Here is a 22,245-nt window from a genome sequence, read left to right as displayed (position 1 = left end):
AATGCAATGGAGTGAATAGTCTACACTAAAAAAATATTTACGTGATATTAAAGATTACGCAACCTAAATTTTAGGATGCGAAATTTACAAAATATTAAGGACAAATTTCTTTAAAATAATGAAATTTTAATTAATATAAAGTTTAAAATCTTTGTTTCAAATATTTTTTCCATTAAATATAGGACACAAATTTTGTAAATTTGCGTCCCTCAGTTAAAGAACTAAGGCTAATTTTCCTTAAAGTAAAGAAACACATTTTTGATTTAAAAAAATTGTCCTTAAATTAACTGAAATATTGAAACTGTAGATTTAAGATAAAAACGTTTCAAATGTAGGCTAAGACTTATTTTGAGGATTTAGCGTCCTTGGTTTGAAGTTTTTTTTTTTTGGAATTAAGAAAACATTTTTAACTTTGAAGTATCCGTTATAATATGGATTTTTAAACTGGCATTTGTTTGTACGTGAGTACCTTTATTAACAAACCACGAAATGAAGATAATGCAAATTTTATAAATGAGATCTGTATCTAAATCTGTATCCAAAATATTATTTCTTTAGAAAATTTTGTCAAAATTTTATATCTCTAGAAAATTTTGTCAAAATTTTATTTCTATAGAAAATTTTGCAAAAATTTTATTTCTATAGAAAATTTTGCCAAATTTTTATTTCTATAGAAAATTTTGACAAAATTTTATTTCTATAGAAAATTTTGTCAAAATTTTATTTCTATAGAAAATTTTGCAAAAATTTTATTTCTATAGAAAATTTTGCAAAAATTTTATTTCTATAGAAAATTTTGCCAAATTTTTATTTCTATAGAAAATTTTGTTAAAATTTTATTATATTTAGAATATTTTGTCAAAATTTTATTTCTGCAGAAAATTTTGTCTCCGAATAAACTAAATTTTTTAAAACACTTCAAATTTTTGTAACTAAACAAGTTTTTCGCAAAATAGTTTCCATTGCGTTATTCATTAGATCAATGTACGGCCATACGGTAAATGAAAAGCAACTTTCAATTACGGAGATCATTTTATGCTTCCTAGAATGTTAGACTAGCGGATGGGCTGAATCAATCCATTTTAATGCCCACCACCATAATAATTTATTTGAAATATTTCAATCGATTTTATTTTTTTGAATTTTATTTTAAGATCATATACCTATAGAAATATGTCGAATAGTTAAAGAAAATTTTTTCAAAAATTTATTTCTATAGAATATTTTGTCAAAATTTTATTTCTATAGAAAATTTTGTCAAAATTTTATTTCTATAAAAAATGTTGTCAACATTTTTTCAAAATTTTAATTCTAACGAAAATTTTGTCAAAATTTTATTTCTATAGAAAATTTTGCAAAATTTGATTTCTATAGAAAATTTTGTCAAAATTTTATTTCTATAGAAAATTTTGCAAAATTTGATTTCTATAGAAAATTTTGTCAAAATTTTATTTCTATAGAAAATTTTGCAAAATTTGATTTCTATAGAAAATTTTTTCAAAAATTTTATTTCTACAAAAAAAAATTGTCAAAATTTTATTTCTACAAAAAAAATTGTCAAAATTTTATTTCTATAGAAAATTTTGCAAACTTTTATTTCTATAGAAAAGTTTGCATAATTTTATTTCTATATTGAATATTCCAAATTTTTATTTCTATAGAAAATCTTGCAAAATTTTATTTCTATAGAAAATCTTGCAAAATTTTATTTCTATAGAAAAATTTGCAAAATTTTATTTCTATTGATAATTTTGTCAAAAGTTTATTTCTATAGAAAATTTTGTCGAAATTTTATTTCTATAAAAAATTTTGTTAAAATTTTATTTCTATAGAAAATTTTATCAAAATTTTATTTCTTTAAAAAAATTTGTCAAAATTTTATTTCTATAAAAAAAATTAGTCAAAATTTTATTTCTATAGAAAATTTTGTCAAAATTTTATTTCTATAGAAAATTTTGTCAAAATTTTATTTCTAAAGAAAATTTTGTCAAAATGTTTTTTCTATAGAAAATATTGTCAAAAATTTTATTTCTAAAGAAAATTTTGTCAAAATTTTTTTTCTATACAAAATTTAGTCAAATTTTTTTTCTATAGAAAATTTTGTCAAAATCTTATTTCTATAGAAAATTTTGTCAAAATTTTTTTTCTATACAAAATTTAGTCAAAATTTCTATACAAAATTTAGTCAAAATTTCTATACAAAATTTAGTCAAAATTTCTATAGAAATTTTGCAAACTTTTATTTTTATAGAAAATTTTGCAAAATTTTATTTCTATAGAAAATGGTGCACAATTTTATTTCTCTTGATAATTTTTTCAAAAAATTATTGCTGTAGAAAATTTTGTCAAAATTTTATTTCTATAGAAAATTTTGTCAAAATTTTATTTCTATAGAAAATTTTGTTAAAATTTTATTTCTATAGAAAATTTTATCAAAATTTTATTTCCATAGAAAATTTTGTCAAAACTTTATTTCTATAAAAAAATTTTTCAAAATTTTATTTCTATAGAAAATTTTGTCAATATTTTATTTCTATTTTGTCAAAATTTTACTTCTAAAACAAATTTTGTCAAAATTTATTTTCTATAGAAAATATTGTCAAAATTTTATTTCTAAAGAAAATTTTGTCAACATTTTTTTCTATACAAAATTTAGTCAACATTTTTTTCTATAGAAAATTTTGTCAAAATTTTATTTCTAAAAAAAAGTTTGTCAACATTTTTTTCTATAGAAAATATTGTCAAAATTTTTTTCTATACAAAATTTTGTCAAAATTTTTTTCTATACAAAATTTAGTCAACATTTTTTTTCTATAGAAAATTTTATCAAAATTTTATTTCTATAGAAAATTTTGTCAATTTTTTTTTCTATAGATAATTTTGTCGAAATTGTATTTCTAAAAAAAAATTTATCAAAACTTTTTTTCTATACAAAATTTTGTCAAAATTTCTATAGAAATTTTGCAAACTTTTATTGTTATAGAAAATGTTGCAAAATTGTATTTCTATTGATAATTTTTTCAAAAAATTATTTCTGTAGAAAATTTTGTCAAAATTTTATTTCTATTGAAAATTTTGCAAAATTTGATTTCTACAAAAAAAAATTTTGTCAAAAATTTTATTTCTATAAAAAAAGTTGTCAACATTTTATTTCTATAGAAAATTTTGCAAACTTTTTTTTTATAGAATAAAACTTTTATTTTATTCTATAAAAAAAGTTGTCAACAATTTATTTCTATAGAAAATTTTGCAAACTTTTATTTCTATAGAAAATTTTGCATAATTTTGTTTCTATATAGAATATTGCAAAATTTTATTTCTATAGAAAATTTTGCAAAATTTTAATAGAACTACAAATTAGTGGTATTAAAATGAGATTTAGTTATATTACCCGGAGTCGACTCTGGAGTCGGGGTCGAGGCTGATGAAAAATGCTGGAGTCGTAGTCGAACAAAATTGGCTCGACTCCACAGCCCTGGTATAGACATTATTCCTCTCAAAAATGTTGAGATCCTTTAATAAAAACTAAAATATCCTCATTTTTTAATACGTTTATTTCTTCAATGTGAAATAGAAATAGAGTAATTGTGATGAAAAAGTACCAAATGGCTCGCGGTCGTGCCATGGTGCACGAAGGTGGGAATTCGCATCTAGACAATGATCCGCTTTCGATATTTGGTCGGGGAAGGGTTCCTCCCGTTTGCCCAACTTCTTTTGAAGTACTCACTGTAAAATAACAAAATTTCTCAGATGGAATATACAGAGGAGGTGGGGTGAGGTTATGAAGCTAATATGGGGTTCCTGATCTTTTAATATTTCAGAAAAGTGGTTCTCGAATTTAGGTTAGGTTCTCCTGTATAGTGGTGTTATAAAGCAAATAAAAAAAATTGAGGCAATTGTGGCATCGTTTGACATAGATTTGAAATTAATTTGGTTTTTGTATAAAATTTCGTTTCGGAGAAAAGTATTTTTTCTTTGGGTGTATGGATTTAATTCATACACCTAGAGAAGAAATATGATCATCAATTGAAGCAAAATGTCAGTTTTGGATGGTGAATATTTAACATGTTTGTCACAATCATGTTATTTTTTCGGACATTATGTATCTGATTTCGACAACCATTTTATGTATGGCGAGAAAACAACATTTTTAAGCCAAAAATGCTCCATGTTCCCCATAAAAAAAACAACAACTTTGGAGGGGATCATATCCTTCTCTGCGTGTAGGTGTACCATCATTTCACATGTAAATAAACAAAGACAATTAGAATTTTGTGTATGTAACAAATTTAAAACAAAAAATATATTCATGTACTTCCCTCGAATTTTGAGTTTTCGATATTTTCAGTATCTATCCAACGCAATCCATCAATAGTTTTATGATTTATTTAGCATTCTTGGAGCTTTGTCTTGCTCAATTTTATCTAGACGTGATAACACTCAGCCAGTGCAGTCCATTCCAGCCAGCCAACCCATCCATCTATCCACCCACAACAGTTGTGTGTAGCCCGTAACAGGGATGAAAAATGCTGTACTTAATAATTTTTTCAATACTTTTTCAGTAACGTAGTACCACCGCTAATGATTTAGTATCTTTTGTGTAGACATTTTTGAGACGATTTCAGAATTATGGTACAATAGTTTTGACAAAATATTTTATTTCTATATTACACTTCCACACAAACACTTTCTATATGAGAAGTTATCGATCGCTTACTAAAATAATTTTTTAGTAAGCGAAAATTTTGTCAAAATTTTATTTTATTGTTTGCTAACATTTTATTTCTATAGAAAATTTTGCCAAAATTTAATTTCTATAGACAATTTTGATAGCAAAATTTTTACAGAAAATTTTATCAAAATTTTATTTCTATAGAAACTTTTGCCAAACTTTTATTTCTATAGAAACTTTTGTCAAAATTTTATTTCAATAGAAAATTTTATTTCTATAGCATATTTTGTCAAACTTTTATTTCTATAGAAAATTTTGTCAAAATTTTATTTCATTTTATTTCAAAATTTTTATTTCATTGTTTGTTATTGTTGGCTTCTCTTCAATCGTTATTGTTGTTTTTGATCTCAGCTTAAAGCCATGCATTGACTAAACTACAAGTGTAGCTTAACCAACAGAGGAAAAGTATGCTTGTCAAATTTATTTGGGCAAAGCCCTATAGACTGCAAGATGGTTGGATGTACACCTTTTTCGGAATTACCACATTCCTCATCAGCATCCTCTACTTGCAGCAAAACTATCAACCAATTATCAGAATAAATTCGGGTAATTCACTCAACCCAAAGTGAACTACACTTGAACCTTCCGAAAAAGGGTTTGATAGTCGGCTACTGCCTAAACAAATTTGCAAGCATATCTCTTTTCCTTTGCCAAACTCAAATCATCGATTTGAATGTATTTGTCTTGGTTTGTTTTTGAGTGTGCTTCCTCTATCTTCATTCGTTTTGTTTGTTATTGTTGGCTTCTCTTCAATCGTTATTGTTGTTTTTGATCTCAGCTTAAAGCCATGCATTGGTTAAGCTACACTTGTAGTTTAGTCGATGCCGACTATCAAACCCTTTTTCGGAAGGTTCAAGTGTAGTTCACTTTGGGTTGAGTGAACTACCCGAATTTATTCTGATACTTGGTTGATAGTTTTGCTGCAAGTAGAGGATGCTGATGAGGAATGTGGTAATTCCGAAACAGCTGTACATCCAACCATCTTGCAGTCTATAGGGCTTTGTCCAAATAAATTTGACAAGCATACTTTTCCTCTGTTGGTTACGCTACACTTGTAGTTTAGTCAATGCATGGCTTTATTTCGGTAGAAAATTTTGTCAAAATTTCTTTTCTATCGAAAATTTTATTTCTATAGATTTTTTTTTTAAATTTTAGAAAATTTGGCTAAATTCCATATATATTTTTCGCCCGATATGGACTTATATGGCCCCAGAAGCCAGAGTTTTGGCCCAATTTGGTTGAAATTTTGCATTAGGAGTAGAATTAGTAATATAGTCATGTGTGCCAAATTTGATTGAAATCTGTTCAGATTTAGATATAGCTCCCATATATATGTTTTTCTGATTTCGATAAAAATGGTCAAAATACCTACATTTTCCTTGTTAAATTGCCACTGCTTAGTCGAAAAGTTGTAAAAATGACTCTAATTTTCCTAAACTTCTAATACATATATATCGAGCGATAAATCATAAATAAACTTTTGCGAAGTTTCCTTAAAATTTCTTCAGATTTAAATGTTTCCCATATTTTTTTTTTACTAAAATTGTGTTCCACCCTAGTGCGTTAGCCAACTTAAATTTTGAGTCTATAGATTTTGTAAAAGTCTATAAAATTCTGTCCAAATCGAGTGATATTTAAATTTATGTATTTGGGACTAATCTTTATATATAGCACCCAACACATTTGACGGATGTAATTTGGTATCGAAAATTTAGATCTACAAAGTGGTGCAGGGTATAATATAGTCGGCCCCGCCCGACTTTAGCCTTTCCTTACTTGTGTTAATATAAAATTTTGTCAAATGTTTATTTCTATAGAAAAATTTGTCAAAATTTTATTTGAAGTACAACTGTGGCAACCGTGATTACAATACAACGGTGGTCTTTGGAAGCGGATATAAAACGATTTAAAATTGAGTAGTTGACAAACAAAATTTTATTTTCTTTAAAATTCAGTCTAAAGGTGCTCTTGACAATAATCTTCCAATGGATTTTTTTGTGAAATTTAGTGAAAAGTACTTTTTCGCTCAAAAAAAAGAAAAATACCTTTTATGTACTTTCTTAAAATTGTATTTTCCATCCCTGGCCCATAACAATGTGTAATTGCTCATTTGCACCTGATAGCCACCAGTCCATTACCAAGGGGGGAGCAAAGGGAGAATATCTTATCTCTCAAAACAAATTGCCAAACGATGAGTAGTAGTATTCCCGAGGTGAAAACCGAATCAGCCGAACGAACGGATGTATATTTGGCTGCCAAAAAAAAACATCAGTTCTATGCCACCTGCCCGTGTGGATAAACACCGTCGATAAAAATCAATGTCGAAACGACTATCGAGTGATTTGCAAGCAATTGCAAAAGAAAATTGCAATGAAACTTCTGATATTCGGGAAAATTCATTGGTCTCTCTTTCGATATGGCTGAAGAAAACTCCTCATCTGAAAGCTCGAACTAATGAAGAATGGATTTTATCATTTTTACGCTATTGTCGTTTTAGTTTGGAGGAAACCAAAAAACGTTTGGATAATTTCTATACATTGAAGGAATCGTTTCCTGAAGTGATGTCGGATCGCTCGATTAATGAGTCGCTATTGACGTTGTACAGACAGGGGTAAGTTGGAGGAGAGTGATTGGAGAGAAAAAAAGCTACCATTTGTGCGACTTTAGGGGAGAATTTTCGGAGATTGTTATACGCCTCTGAAAGCAAATTTCCCGTCAGTGGGAAATTTGCTACTTTTTTTCCAACCGATCCATTTTTTGTGCAAGTAATAGCATTTTTATAATAATCTCATTGTAGTATACTAATTTTGTTAGTTTGTTTGTAGCACATCGAAATATAGATTTCAGATCTCATAAAGTATGGGTCGTAGGGAAATTCCGAATCGATTTAACGATGTCCGCTTGTCACACTCTATATAAGATAGTGTGATCTTCCGAAGGACTTAGCACTAGTAGCTGTTATTGATTTAGGCCGGATGGTATTGCCAATAGGCCGTATCGGACCCCTTTTTGGGTATAGGCCCCCATGTACCAGGTATACCGGTATGAAGTAGAGGTGTGCACGTGAGTCACGATGGAGTCAATCTCGTGAGCGTGCGTGAGCGTGCGTGAGCGTGCGTGAGCGTGATCAAGCTGAAAATTTTCGTGCGTGAGCGTGAGTCAAGAAAAAAAATTCTTCGTGAATGTGCGTTAGTAAAAATGTTTGATAATTACACTCACGAAAACAAAATCACGCTCACGATCGGCTAATGCACTAGGGTGGAACACAATATTAGTAAAAAAAATATGTGAAACATTTAAATCTGAAGCAATTTTAAGGAAACTTCGCAAAAGTTTATTTATGATTTATCGCTCGATATATATGTATTAGAAGTTTAGGAAAATTAGAGTCATTTTTACAACTTTTCGACTAAGCAGTGGCGATTTTACAAGGAAAATGTTGGTATTTTGACCATTTTTGTCGAAATCAGAAGAACATATATATGGGAGCTATATCTAAATCTGAACCGATTTCAACCAAATTTGGCACGCATAGCAACAATGCTAATTCTACTCTCTGTGCAAAATTTCAACTAAATCGGAGTTAAAAATTTGTCTCTGTGGTCATATGAGTGTAAATCGGGCGAAAGCTATATATGGGAGATATATCTAAATCTGAACCGATTTCAACCAATCAATAGGGATCGTCTTTGAGCCGAAACAGGACCCTATACCACATTTTAGGACAATCGGACTAAAACTGCGAGCTGTACTTTGCACACAAAAATACATCAACAGACAGACAGACAGACAGACGGACATCGCTAAATCGACTCAGAATTTAATTCTAAGTCGATCCGTATACTAAAAGGTTGGTCTATGATTACTCCTTCTTGGCGTTACATACAAATGCACAAACTTATTATACCCTGTACCACAGTAGTGGTGAAGGGTATAAATATTTGTATACCCTCCACCATAGGATGGGGGGTATATTCACTTAGTCATTCCGCTTGTAACACATCGAAATATTGCTCTAAGGCCCCATAAAGTATATATATTCTGGGTCGTGGTGAAATTCTGAGTCGATCTAAGCATGTCCTTCCTTCCGTCCGTCTGTTGAAATCACCCTAACTTCCGAACGAAACAAGCTATCGACTTGAAACTTGCCATAAGTAGTTGTTATTGATGTAGGTCGGATGGCATTGCAAATGGGCAATATCGGACCACTTTTACGTATAGCCCCCATATAGACCGACCCCCATATTTGATTTGCGGAGCCTTTTAGAGAAGCAAATTTCATCCGATCCAGTTGAAACTTGGTACGTGGTGTTAGTATATGTTCTCTAACAACCATGCAAAAATTGGTCCATATCGGTCCATATCGGTCCATAATTATATATAGCCCCCATATAGACCGACCCCCAGATTTGGATTGCGGAGCTTCTTAGAGAAGCAAATTTCATCCGATCCGGTCGAAATTTGGTACGTGGTGTAAGTATAGGGTCTCTAATAACCATGCAAAAATTGGTCCATATCGGTCCATAATTATATATAGCCCCCACATAAACCGATCCCCAGATTTGACCTCTGGAGCCCCTTGGAGAAGCAAAATTTATCCGATTTGATTGAAATTTGGTAAGTGGTGTAAGTAATTTGGTAAGTGGTGTAAGTAATTTGGTAAGTGGTCCCTAACAACCATGCAAAAATTGGTCCATATCGGTTCATAATTATATATAGCCCCCATATAAACCGATCCCCAGATTTGACCTCTGGAACCTCTTGGAGGAGCAAAATTTATCCGATTCGGTTGAAATTTGGTACATTGCGCTAGTATATGGCCGCTAACAACCATGTCAAAATTGGTCCATATCGGGCTATAGTTATATATATCCGAACCGTAATCACACAAAAATTGGTCGGTTCATAATCATGGTTGCCACTCGAGCCAAAAATAATTTACCAACATTTTATATCTATAGAAATTTTTGTGAAAATTTTATTACTATAGAAAATTTTGTTAAAATTTCATTCCTATAGAAAACATTGTTAAAATTTTATTCCTACAGAAAATGTTGTTAAAATTTTATTTCTATAGAAAATTTTTGCAAAATTTTATTTCTATAGAAAATTTTGTCAAAATTTTATTTCTATAGAAAATTTTGTCAAAATTTTATTTCTATAGAAAATTTTATGGAAATTTTATTTCCATAGAAAATTTTGTCAAAATTTTATTTCTATTGAAATTTTTGCCAAAACTTTATTGCTATAGAACATTTTTGCAAAATTTTATTTGTATAGAAAGTTTTAGCAAAATTTTATTTCAATAGAAAGTTTTAGCAACATTTAATTTCAAAAAACTTTGTCAAACTTTTATTTCTATAGAAAATTTTTGCAAAATTTTATTTCTGTAGAAAGTTTTGTCAAAATTTTATTATACCCTGCGCCACACTGTGGAACAGGGTATTATAAGTTAGTGTTACAAACATATGGTAACACCCAGAAGGAGACGAGATAGACACATGGTGTCTTTGGCAATAATGCTCAGGGTGGGTCCCTGAGTCGATATAACCATGTCCGTCTGTCCGTCCGTCTGTCTGTGAACACAAATTTTTGTGATCACAGTCTAGGTCGCAATTTAAGTCCAATCGCCTTCAAATTTGGCACATGTTCCTAATTTGGGTCAGAATAGATCCCTATTGATTTTGGAAGAAATCGGTTCAGATTTGGATATAGCTCCCGTATATATCTTTCGCCCGATATGCACTAATATGGACCCAACTGCCAGAGTTTTATACCGATTTGCTTGAAATTTTGTACAAACATAACACTTGGTCGTATAGTCAAGTGTGCAAAATTTGATTGAAATCGGTTCAGATTTAGATTTAGCTTCCATATATATTTTTCGCCCGATATGGACTTATATGGCCCCAGAAGCCAGAGTTTTGGGCCAATTTGGTTGAAATTTTGCACTAGGAGTACAATTAGTAATATAGTCATGTGTGCTAAATTTGATTGAAATCCGTTCAGATTTAGATATAGCTCCCATATATATGTTTTTCTGATTTCGACAAAAATGGTCAAAATACCAACATTTTCCTTGTTAAATCGTCACTGCTTAGTCGAAAAGTTATAAAAATGACTCTAATTTTCCTAAACTTCTAATTCAAATATATCGAGCGATAAATCATTAATAAACTTTTGCGAAGTTTCCTGAAAATTGCTTCAGATTTAAATGTTTCCCATATTTTTTACTAAAATTGCAGTGCATTAGCCAACTTAAATTTTGAGTCTATAGATTTTGTAGAAGTCTATCAAATTCTGTCAAGATCGAGTGATATTTAAATGTATGTATTTAGGACAAACCTTTATATATAGCACCCAACACATTTGACGGATGTGGTATGGTATCGAAAATTTAGATCTACAAAGTGGTGCAGGGTATAATATAGTCGGCCCCGCCCGACTTTGGACTTTCCTTACTTGTTTCTATAGAAAATTTTGTCAAATTTTTCTTTTTGTCAAAATTTTATTTCTATTGAAATTTTTGCTACAACTTTATTGCTATAGAAAATTTTGGCAAAATTTTATTTCTATAGAAAGATTTAGCAAAATTTGATTTCTATAGAAAATTTTGTCAAAGTTTTATTTCTATAGAAAATTTTGTCAAAATTTTATTTTTATAAAAAATTTTGTCAAAATTTTGTTTCTATACACAGAAAAAATATCACTAAAATATTTCCAATTAAAAAGTTGATTGAAGTTGAACATGTTTTCAATTTATAAATTAATTGATACAATTAACTTTTTAATCACGATAGAAACATTAAGTCAATGATTGAAATTTTGAAAATTGATCATTAAAAAAAAATATTCCATACAATTAACTTTTGAATCAAACTCGGAAGACTAAGTCAATTAAAAAAGCTATGGATTTTTTTTTAATTTTTAACTAAAAATGTATTTTAAAAAAATTAAATGAGTTTTAAATTTTTAATTGAATCAATTAATTGAATTAATTGAAATTTGCTAATGAAATCAAGCATTTTTTAATCAAGTATTTGTTTAATGTCCAATTAAAACTGTGATTAATACTATCATTTTCGTGATTGAAGACCTTTCATTTAAAAAATTAATTGGATCAATTAATTTTGTGATTGAATCAGAAAAAAATTGTTTGTATTTGTCTATAGAAAATTGTAGTTCTATATTATATTAAACAATTTTTTATGGTAGGGCATTTTCGTGATTGAAGACCTTTCATTTAAAAAATTAATTGGATCAATTAATTTTGTGATTGAATCAGAAAAAATTGTTTGTATTTGTCTATAGAAAATTTTAGTTCTATATTATATTAAACAATTTTTTATGGTAGGGCATTTTCGTGATTGAAGACCTTTCATTTAAAAAATTAATTGGATCAATTAATTTTGTGATTGAATCAGAAAAAAATTGTTTGTATTTGCCTATAGAAAATTTTAGTTCTATATTATATTAAACAATTTTTTATGGCAGGGCATTTTCGTGATTGAAGACCTTTCAATTAAAAAATTAATTGGATCAATTAATTTTGTGATTGAATCAGAAAAAAATTGTTTGTATTTGCCTATAGAAAATTTTAGTTCTATATTGTTACGTTTTTATATTTAGGCGTTTTTAATTACCCGACAATTAAAACACAGTTCTTTTAAATAACGACAATCTACAATTTATTTACTATGACTTCACACTTTACAATTCGTTCACACTGAAGTTATTCGTTTGACGCTTTAATTAAGACTGACTCGTTAGCAGCATGCGAGCGCTTTTATATATGACGGTGTGGCAATACGAGAACATTCTGGTAGCACCACAATATTCTGGCAACGCCAGAACATTCTTAGACAATGCTAGAAGGATCTACGACCATTAAGTTATTCGTCTGGTGGCTGCCAAACACATACACACTCACATAGATATATGCTCGCATTACTACAACAACAATGACAATAGACAATGAGATGAAATGAGAATGCAGAATAACAAAGCAAAGGGGTTGCTATTCTATGAGAGAGTAAGAACTAACATTTCGGTAAGCAAACAAAAGAACATAAAAGAAATTCAGGAAAATACTAGAAAATGAATAGATGATTCCAACAAGTGATAGCGAAGTTTTATCGTTACAATTTGAAATTTTAAATTAACGGAAACTAATTTAAATAAACTTATATCTATAATTATCAAATTCGTAACACTGCCTCCCGCTTAAGCCTGTTCGTCCCGAACAGGCACAGAACCTGTTCCGTAAGGAGCCAATCGTTCCAGATGTACAACTTTCATCTTTGATCTAGGGCTGTCGTCCTTCTGAATCCGGTATACAACATCATTGATCTTCTTGATGACTTTGTATGGGCCTTCCCACTGTGTTTGCAGTTTAGGACACAATCCTTTCTTTCGTTGCGGGTTAAATAGCAGAACCAATTCTTCTTCTTGGAAGCCCTCAGTATTTACAGCACGATCGTATCTCGCCTTCATTCTGTTGCTGACCATTCTTATTTTGTTGCGCACTGATTCGTGAACTTCACCGAAAGTGTTTGGGATGTCGTTTCTGTTTTCTTCCATTGCGAGCTCATTAGGTTTAGCGCCGAATATCAGATCTCCAGGCAACTTCAACTCAGTTCCGAATAGAACATTGGCCGGTGTTCGCGAGGTGGAATCATGAATGGCAGATCTATACGACAGCAAAAACTTTGGTATATGCTCGTCCCAGTCCCTCTGGCCGTTGTCCACTACTTTTCGAAGATGTTCCTCCAGAGTGCGATTAAACCTTTCTACCATGCCATCGGATTGTGGATGTAATGGCGTAGTCCTCGTTTTCTTGATACCAAGGGATTCACACATCTCTTTGAATATGGCCGATTCAAAATTTCTTCCCTGGTCTGAGTGAATCTCGGACGGCACACCGTAGCGACATATCCAGTTTTTGTTGACCACATCCACAATCGTTTTTGCCTCTTGGTTTGGAATTGCATACACCTCCGGCCATTTGCTGAAGTAATCCATGACCACAAGGACATAACGGTTTCCAGAATCACTTACTGGGAAAGGGCCTGCCACGTCCATTGCTATTCTTTCAAACGGGGCTCCTGGTCTATATTCTTGCATAGGACCTCGACTTTTCCTTGTTGGACCTTTCGCCTTCATGCACTTCTCGCAATTGGCTACCCATTCAGCAATTGATTTCTGGCATCCAACCCAGTAGAATCGTTGCTTCACTTTCTCGGCGGTTTTGGTTATTCCCAGATGACCTCCACTGGGACCACTATGGAACTCCGCCAAAACGTCTCTTATTTTGGAATCTGGAACGATGATCAAATTTCGGCTGCTCTTGCCATCTTCGCTTTCCCATTTACGTTGCAGGGATCCATTGACTAGAACTAAACTATCCCATTGAGCCCAGTATGATTTCATAAGTGGACTTTCGGCTGCGATGTCTTTCTTACTGGGCTTCTTGTTCTCTTCCTTTGCCGAAATAATTTTGTTCAAAATGGGATCTTTACGCTGTTCTGTTGGCCAGTCCACTCCAGATTCGATGTGTAACAGCCGAATATCAACAATCTCTTCCTTATGTTCAGCTTTCGAGCAGTGCTTGCATTCTATACTGCAAGGTCGACGTGACAAAGCGTCAGCGTTACCGTGTTTTCCACCTTTTCTATGCTCGATACTGAAATTATAGCTTTGGAGCCTCTCGATCCAACGTGCCAGTTGAGCTTCCGGATTCTTGAATTGGAGCAACCATCGTAGAGCTGAGTGATCAGTCCTGAGCAAGAAGTGTTGTCCATACAAATATTTATGATAATGTTTTACACCCTCTATGACGGCTAGCAGCTCTCGTCGCGTTACACAGTAGTTCTTTTCGGGCTTGGACAACGTTCGGCTGAAATATCCGATGACCTTCTCCTTGCCGTCTATCTGTTGGGATAGCACACCTCCAATACCATGCGCGCTAGCATCTGTATCCAAAACAAATTTTTCGCCCGGAATAGGATACGCTAGAACAGGAGCTGAACATAAAAGTACTTTTAAATGTTGGAATGAATCCTCCTGTTTGTCGCTCCACTGGAACTTCTGACCTTTTTGCGTCAATTTATGGAGACTAGCGGCGATGCTGGCGAAGTTTGGGACGAATCGTCGATAATATGTACATAACCCAAGGAAACTTCTTAATTCGTGGAGATTTTGGGGTCGTGGCCAATCTCTGACAGCTTGGATTTTGTCTTCATCGGTGGATATGCCCTCTGCAGTCACATGATGACCCAGGTATTTAACTTCCCGCTGGAAAAGGGAGCATTTCTTTGCGTTAAGGCGTAGACCAGCGGCTGACAATTGCTGGATAACGTCTTTCAAGTTCTTAAGGTGTTCGTCAAATGTTTTGCCCATCACTATGATGTCGTCCAAGTATATCAAGCACGACTTCCAGTGCAACCCCTTCAGTACCCGCTCCATCAATCTTTCGAAGGTAGCCGGAGCGTTGCAGAGCCCGAACGGCATTACATTGAATTGCCAGAGACCGCCATTAACGCCAAAAGCCGTCTTTTCCTTGTCTTTCTCGGCGATCTCTACTTGCCAATATCCACTCTTCAAATCAAGCGTAGAAAACCATGTTGTTCCGGCTAGTGTGTCCAACGTGTCATCAATGCGTGGAAGCGGATAACTGTCCTTTTTGGTGACTTCATTCAGTTTTCTGTAGTCCACGCAGAATCGGGTACTTCCATCTTTCTTTTTGACCAGCACAACTGGGGAACACCAAGGACTTGATGATGGCTCGATCACTCCGCTCTCCGCCATTTCCTTTATGAGCTTTTGAACTTCGTCTCTTTTTGCCAGGGGAACACTTCGTGGTGCCTGTTTTATGGGCCTTTCTTCTGCGGTTTTAATTTCATGTTTCACTACAGATGTTCTTCCTTGATTTCCCTTTTCAGAAGCAAAAGCAGAGGCGTTTTTCCACAACAATTGCTTGGCTTTATTTCTCTCTGACGGCGATAGATGACGTGTCCAAGCCTCGAAATACCCTTCTAGATGTTTTCTCACTGCTCCATGTGTCTTTGATGAGTTGCCTTCCAAATTGACTATTGCCTCGGCTGGTGTACATTTGCCAATGTCAGAAAATTTTACAATTTGCTCATGATTGTCAGACAAGTTCAAGACACGAACTGGTATTAGTCTCTCTTCGTTCGTTGTTACCAGGGCATTTGCTATCAAGATGTTGTTGCTTTTGTTTTCTGCTGGTTCAACAACCCACAATTGGCCGACTTCACAATCTCCATTCATAGAAACCCATATAATTGCTTCGGCATTCGGTGGTATAGACTCTGACTGGCTCGTTGTCAAACGTCTGACAGGTGTATTCTCGTCGTATCCCACGTTTACCGTTATTTCGGCATCGCACCATGTCATTACACGACGCTTCATATCCAGATTGAGGCCAAAAGCAATCATGAAATCCGCTCCAATTATAACTTCGTCTACTATATCGGCCACAATGAAATCATAAGTAACGGATTTGTTAGCAATAGTTAATTTTACGGCGACCTTTCCATATACGGTTGCGGGTTCCCCTGTAGCCGTGCGTAGCTTGACTCCAATCAGTGGTGTAACTTTTCCTTTTACTAAATCAGATCTAATGATAGACTTTGATGCACCAGTATCCAACGTCAAAGTACGCTTGTCGCCATTAATAACACCCGCAATAGTTAAATTGTTATTTTTCTGTTGAACTATTGCTATGGAGATGGTGGGGCCATCGTCTGTGGGAGCCAGCTCTTGCCCCGCTGAACTAGCTCGATTTAGTTTAAAGGTGACTCACTTGACTGTGGGGTCACCTTCTTATGGCTATTGTTTAATGGAGATGGTGATGTGGACCTTGACCGTTTGCGTCGTGCTTTGCATTCTCGAGCTAGATGTCCCGGCTTATCACAGTTATAGCATTTGATCCGGGATTTATTTGCCTCTTGCTTCATTTCTTGCATTGCCTGCTTCATGGCCTCTTTTATCGACTCAATAACGGACTTTGATTCATCACACTCTGTCTCTACTTTACGTACCTTGTGAATTTGAGGCCGCGCTAGCAATCTCGCAGTCTCCTGTGCAAGTGCGAATGTTACTGTTTCAGCGAATGTAGCCTTTTGTGACGCATATGTTGCACATTTTATATCTGGGTCTCGAATTCCATTGACGAAGGTTTCAATCTTGATGCGGTCCACAAGAGGATGACTCTCACCTGGGTATGTCAAAAGCACTAGCCGCTCAACTTCTGTTGCGAAATCTTGTAGGGTTTCATTCGATTTCTGGATTCTTCCTCTCAATTCCATTCTGAAGATGTCCTGCTTGTGCTCTCCACCATACTTGCGTTGAAGTGCCGCTATTACTTCATTATAGTTATTTCTAGAAGCAGCGGGAATGCTTTGTATCACATCAGCAGCATTGCCCTTTAATGCCAATAGAAGTTCAATTGCTTTATCATCGTCATTCCACAAATTTCTACAAGCAACCATTTCGAATTGGAATTTGAAGACATCAAATGACGTTGAGCCATCGAAAACAGGAGTTTTGATTTTTGAGCCCTCGATGACGCGCACTGGACCACCTTTAATTTCCAGCTCTGACATTTTTTTCTCAAGGTGTAGAAATTTTTCATCGTGAACCACAAATTTCTTATCCAATTCCACAATTTGATTTTCTATATGGTCCACACGTTTCTCCATGCCTTCAGAAATTTGTTGTAATTTTTCGTTGACCATTCTAGAATTTTCGTCGAATTTTTCTTCCAATTTTCTAGAATTTTCTTCCATTTTTCTAGAATTTGCTTCCATTTGTAGGGCATTTTCTTTCAGCAATTTTCTAGAATTTTCTTCCATTTTTCTAGAATTTTCTTCCATTTTTCTAGAATTTTCTTCCATTTTTCTAGAATTCTCATCCATGATTTTTCTAGAGTTTTCTTCCATCATTTTGCTTAAAACATTGAGCATTGAGGTGTAATCCACAACACTTGAAGCCACAGATGGATTTTCTACACTGCTGGTATTGACGAGTATTGATTCGTCAATGTCCTCCTTATAATCAAACTCATGCGTCGCAATGTCCATATTACGCCGTTCAAACTCTTCCAGTAGACGCTTTTGAAGCTGGGCCTTATTGCCTGTTGTCGGCAGGTCCAGTTTGCTCAATTCCTTTTTTAAGTCTTCCACACGAAGCTCATTAAACTTCATTGTAGATTTTTTTTTTCGTTATTTCACTTCCGACACCAATTGTTACGTTTTTATATTTAGGCGTTTTTAATTACCCGACAATTAAAACACAGTTCTTTTAAATAACGACAATCTACAATTTATTTACTATGACTTCACACTTTACAATTCGTTCACACTGAAGTTATTCGTTTGACGCTTTAATTAAGACTGACTCGTTAGCAGCATGCGAGCGCTTTTATATATGACGGTGTGGCAATACGAGAACATTCTGGTAGCACCACAATATTCTGGCAACGCCAGAACATTCTTAGACAATGCTAGAAGGATCTACGACCATTAAGTTATTCGTCTGGTGGCTGCCAAACACATACACACTCACATAGATATATGCTCGCATTACTACAACAACAATGACAATAGACAATGAGATGAAATGAGAATGCAGAATAACAAAGCAAAGGGGTTGCTATTCTATGAGAGAGTAAGAACTAACATTTCGGTAAGCAAACAAAAGAACATAAAAGAAATTCAGGAAAATACTAGAAAATGAATAGATGATTCCAACAAGTGATAGCGAAGTTTTATCGTTACAATTTGAAATTTTAAATTAACGGAAACTAATTTAAATAAACTTATATCTATAATTATCAAATTCGTAACAATATTATATTAAACAATTTTTTATGGCAGGGCTAAAAGATTCAAATTCACGGCAAAGGTAATGTACTATATTGTACTTTTGGTACTTTTCAATGAGTACGTCTCTTTAAAATTGTCTCCTTTCTAGCTTTATGTGATTCTCTTGACATCCGCGAGCTTATAAATTACTATGCTAGGTGGTCAATCAAACAGTCATTCTATCATTTAGTCGGATCGAATTTTTTTATCTACATTTTTGTTTTTTTTTTTCAGCATTCACACCGTCCCCCTGAAACCTATTAGCCCAGATGGATGCTGTCTTATAATCTCGCAATATAGCAAATATGATCCTAAGAAATACAGTCCTAAAGATGCTTTTAAATTACTCTTCATGCTTTTGGAAATTGTGGCCAATGAAAATGCGAATGCCAGTGTTGCTGGCCTTATATATGTGGTAGATGCTCGTGATGTTACCATGGAACAAATGATGCAATATCATCCAGCATTACTAAAGAAAATTCTCATGTTACTTGAACATTGTTTTCCATTGAGATTTGTCGAGATACATTTGATTAATATGCGTAAAGAAGGACAGACGGTATTTAATTTTGTAACTTCACTACTACCCAATAAAATGCCATTTAAGGTAAGACATTGGGATTTTGGATTAAGGAAAAATGTACTAAAACGTTAATATTTCTCCCGTATAGTTTATAGTTCATACCAAAGCTGAAGATTTATATGAGTATATACCCCGTGATGCCATGACTGTGGAATATGGTGGCCACAATGGCTATCAGGCTGAAGCTCTCAAGCATTGGGAATCCATAATGATGAGCTACAAGGACTATTTTGCAAATGATGATCATTTTGGAGTAAATGAAAAACTTAGAGTTGGTATTAATTCTAGCTTAGAGATTTCCCAATTGACTGGCCTAAATGGTTCATTTCGGAAATTAGATGTCGATTAAAGTGAACAAAATGGGGAAATAAAATACTTGGGGTTTTATTTAAATTCGGATACAAGAAGGGACAAGCAAGATGAAACGAAATCATGTCTTCGTTTAACTCGCCGTACTTGGTCCAGCGCTGATCCAACGACTGTATCATATCTGAACCGGCTATAAAAAGGTCCCTTTTTAAGACAAAATAAACAAACAAATTTAAATTTTGTGTCGTAGAATCAATTATGCAATTTCGCTCTAGGAAAATAGTTTTTAATCGAATTTTTGATTTTGATTGGACGACCTTTCCGCTCTAGGACGTATATTTCCATATATATATTTTTAGTTTTCATCCAATTTTTATTTTTTTGGATGGTCACGAATCAACCTCTTTTTCGCTTTACGACGCATATTTAAGGAGATATTTGTAAAATATGTATTTCATATAATTTTGTTTAATTTATTCTTGAAATTTTAAATTTTTTTGGCAGGTACGAATTTATCTGCATTCCGCACTAGGAGACATGTTTAAGGAGATATGAGCAAAATAAGTTTTTTCGTAGAAAAACTTTGATTTTTTAACGTTGTCATCGAATTTTTGATTTGATGTCCTTGTCGCTCTAGAACGTATATTTTAATTTTTTAGGATTTTCGTCAACCACCTTTTCGCTCTATGATGCATATTTGTGGAGTTGAATAATCAACTCCAGCAATTTTTTTCCAATTTGCTTCGTTGTGCCATCAAAATTGTTATACAATGCGAGTTTTCCTTAGCTTTTCTCCTAGACCAAATCTTGATAAACTTTTCAATGAATCAATTTTTTCCTTTGAGTTAGGACATTCGATTTAAATATGGGTATATTTATAGAAAAGAAAAGTCTATAGAACTTTGGCAAATTTGTCCTTGGAAATAAATCTTCAAAATTATTAAGAAAAGGTCCTTGAATTCGATGATTTTTTCAAAACTAGGAGATGCAAGTATTTATTTCAAATATGCCAAGCCCCACAAAATTAAACATAATCGAATATCGAAACAATAAAAAAAATTGAAATTTTTATATGAAGAACTTATTTTGCCCCTATCTCGTTAATGGACGCCATAGAGCGAAAAGCAGCGAAAATTTTCATTTTTTGATTTTAAGTTTTTCTATCAAATTTATATCAACAAGTATCAGGAGAACAGAAAATACAATAGCTACAAAAAAAAAAACGTTCACAGAACACTTATGTATAACTAACATTTAAGCAAAAAAAAAAAAAAAACAACAGCACACATATTGCTTACAAATAGAGTACTATCACTACTCTTATCTGCTACTGATGTTGCACTAACTTCTCCCTCTTTTTTCTCTCTTATTTGTGATGTTTCTGTATATGTGAGCAATGTCATCTGTATTTGATTTGTACTTGATTCTCTTTTCTGTTGGTCCATGCAAACATTTACGATCGCGAATGAGTCTTCTTTGAATCATTTTTATGTTCCCAGTATAAAGTAGTTGGGTCTCAAAATGAGTCTTTTCAATTAGTTATAAATGAGTCTTTCAGTATTACATGATAATTCCACGTACACAATTATGAATCAATCCTCAACTGATCATATTTTGTCCAAAGCGAACATCAAAAGAGTTATAAATGACTCTCATCACATGCGTCATTTAAGAATTACGCAAAAGAGTTTTAAGTTTCCCAGTAAAATGTTTCAATATTAAAAATATCAAAATAGAGTAATACAAGCATAAAAATCGAGTCTTTCTGATGATTTAAATTAAACGGTTAAAAATAATCATTGTTTAGATTAATATATGACTAAAATTTGAATCTTCCACGCGATTAAACATTTTTTTAATTTTCCAAAACAATAAGTTAACACTCGTTTTTGCAAACACTAATTTTGGATGTTTGAAAATGTTCGCAGGGGGAACATTGTTTATGTTAAACTCTACTCTCTCTCTCTCTCTCTCTCGCTCTCCAACACTCACACGTAATTAAATTTCAAGTGATATTTAGTTGTCGCATAGTGTATTGCAAGCACTGGAGTTTGTGTGTTGTTGTTTTTTCGCTTAAAGCTTAGTTATACGCAAGTGTTCTGAGAAAGTTTGTTGTACCTATTTTATTTTCTGTTCTCCTGATAGTTGTTGATCTAAATTTCATAGAAAAACTTAAAATCAAAAAATCAAAATTTTCACTATAAAACTACCATAAGAGCATTATGAAGAATATCTATAATAAATAATTTATATGTTGTAATTAAAAATATTCATATTTCTTATATTGGATCCGTACCTGATGAAGAAATTCAATGGAATTGCGAATTATTTTCTACTATATAAAAATAAGTCGGGTTTTTCTTCCTGACGCAATAACTCTAGAACGCACGAACCGATTTCCACGGTTTTGTATTCGTTGGAAAGGACTCGGGCTCCGTGAGGTTTATAGCAAACAAACTTCAAGAAAAGTTTCAACGGAAAAGCGGGAAAATCTTTTTTTACATACACCACCATCTCTGATGCAACTCCCTAAAGCACGACCCGATTTGGACTCTTTTGCATTCGTTGTAGGGGTCTCGGTCTCTGTGAGGTTTATGTTACATACCTTTTTTGTCTAATATATACCACGTATGGACTAACTTACAATTTAGAAGACGATGTAAAGAAGTTTTAAGAAACATTGGCATCGGTAAGTATTACCACAACCCAAGTAATTCGATTGTGGATGACAGTCT

General features: G+C 32.8%; 1 protein-coding gene across 1 annotated transcript; it reads left to right on the top strand.

Annotated features, from left to right (window-relative positions):
* The first annotated feature begins 6,940 nt into the window (after positions 1–6,940).
* LOC142242935 (alpha-tocopherol transfer protein-like) lies at positions 6,941–19,747 on the top strand. Its single transcript, XM_075314411.1, has 3 exons — positions 6,941–7,343; positions 18,853–19,225; positions 19,290–19,747. The coding sequence occupies exons 1-3, from the start codon at positions 7,051–7,053 to the stop codon at positions 19,548–19,550; spliced, it is 927 nt and encodes a 308-aa protein (XP_075170526.1). The 5' UTR covers positions 6,941–7,050; the 3' UTR covers positions 19,551–19,747.
* The last annotated feature ends 2,498 nt before the right edge of the window (positions 19,748–22,245 follow it).

This window comes from Haematobia irritans, chromosome 1, assembly GCF_050003625.1.
Source record: "Haematobia irritans isolate KBUSLIRL chromosome 1, ASM5000362v1, whole genome shotgun sequence".
NCBI classification, from domain to species: domain Eukaryota; kingdom Metazoa; phylum Arthropoda; class Insecta; order Diptera; family Muscidae; genus Haematobia; species Haematobia irritans.
Note: the sequence above shows the minus strand (reverse complement) of the source record. Positions and strands in the feature narration are given on the sequence as shown.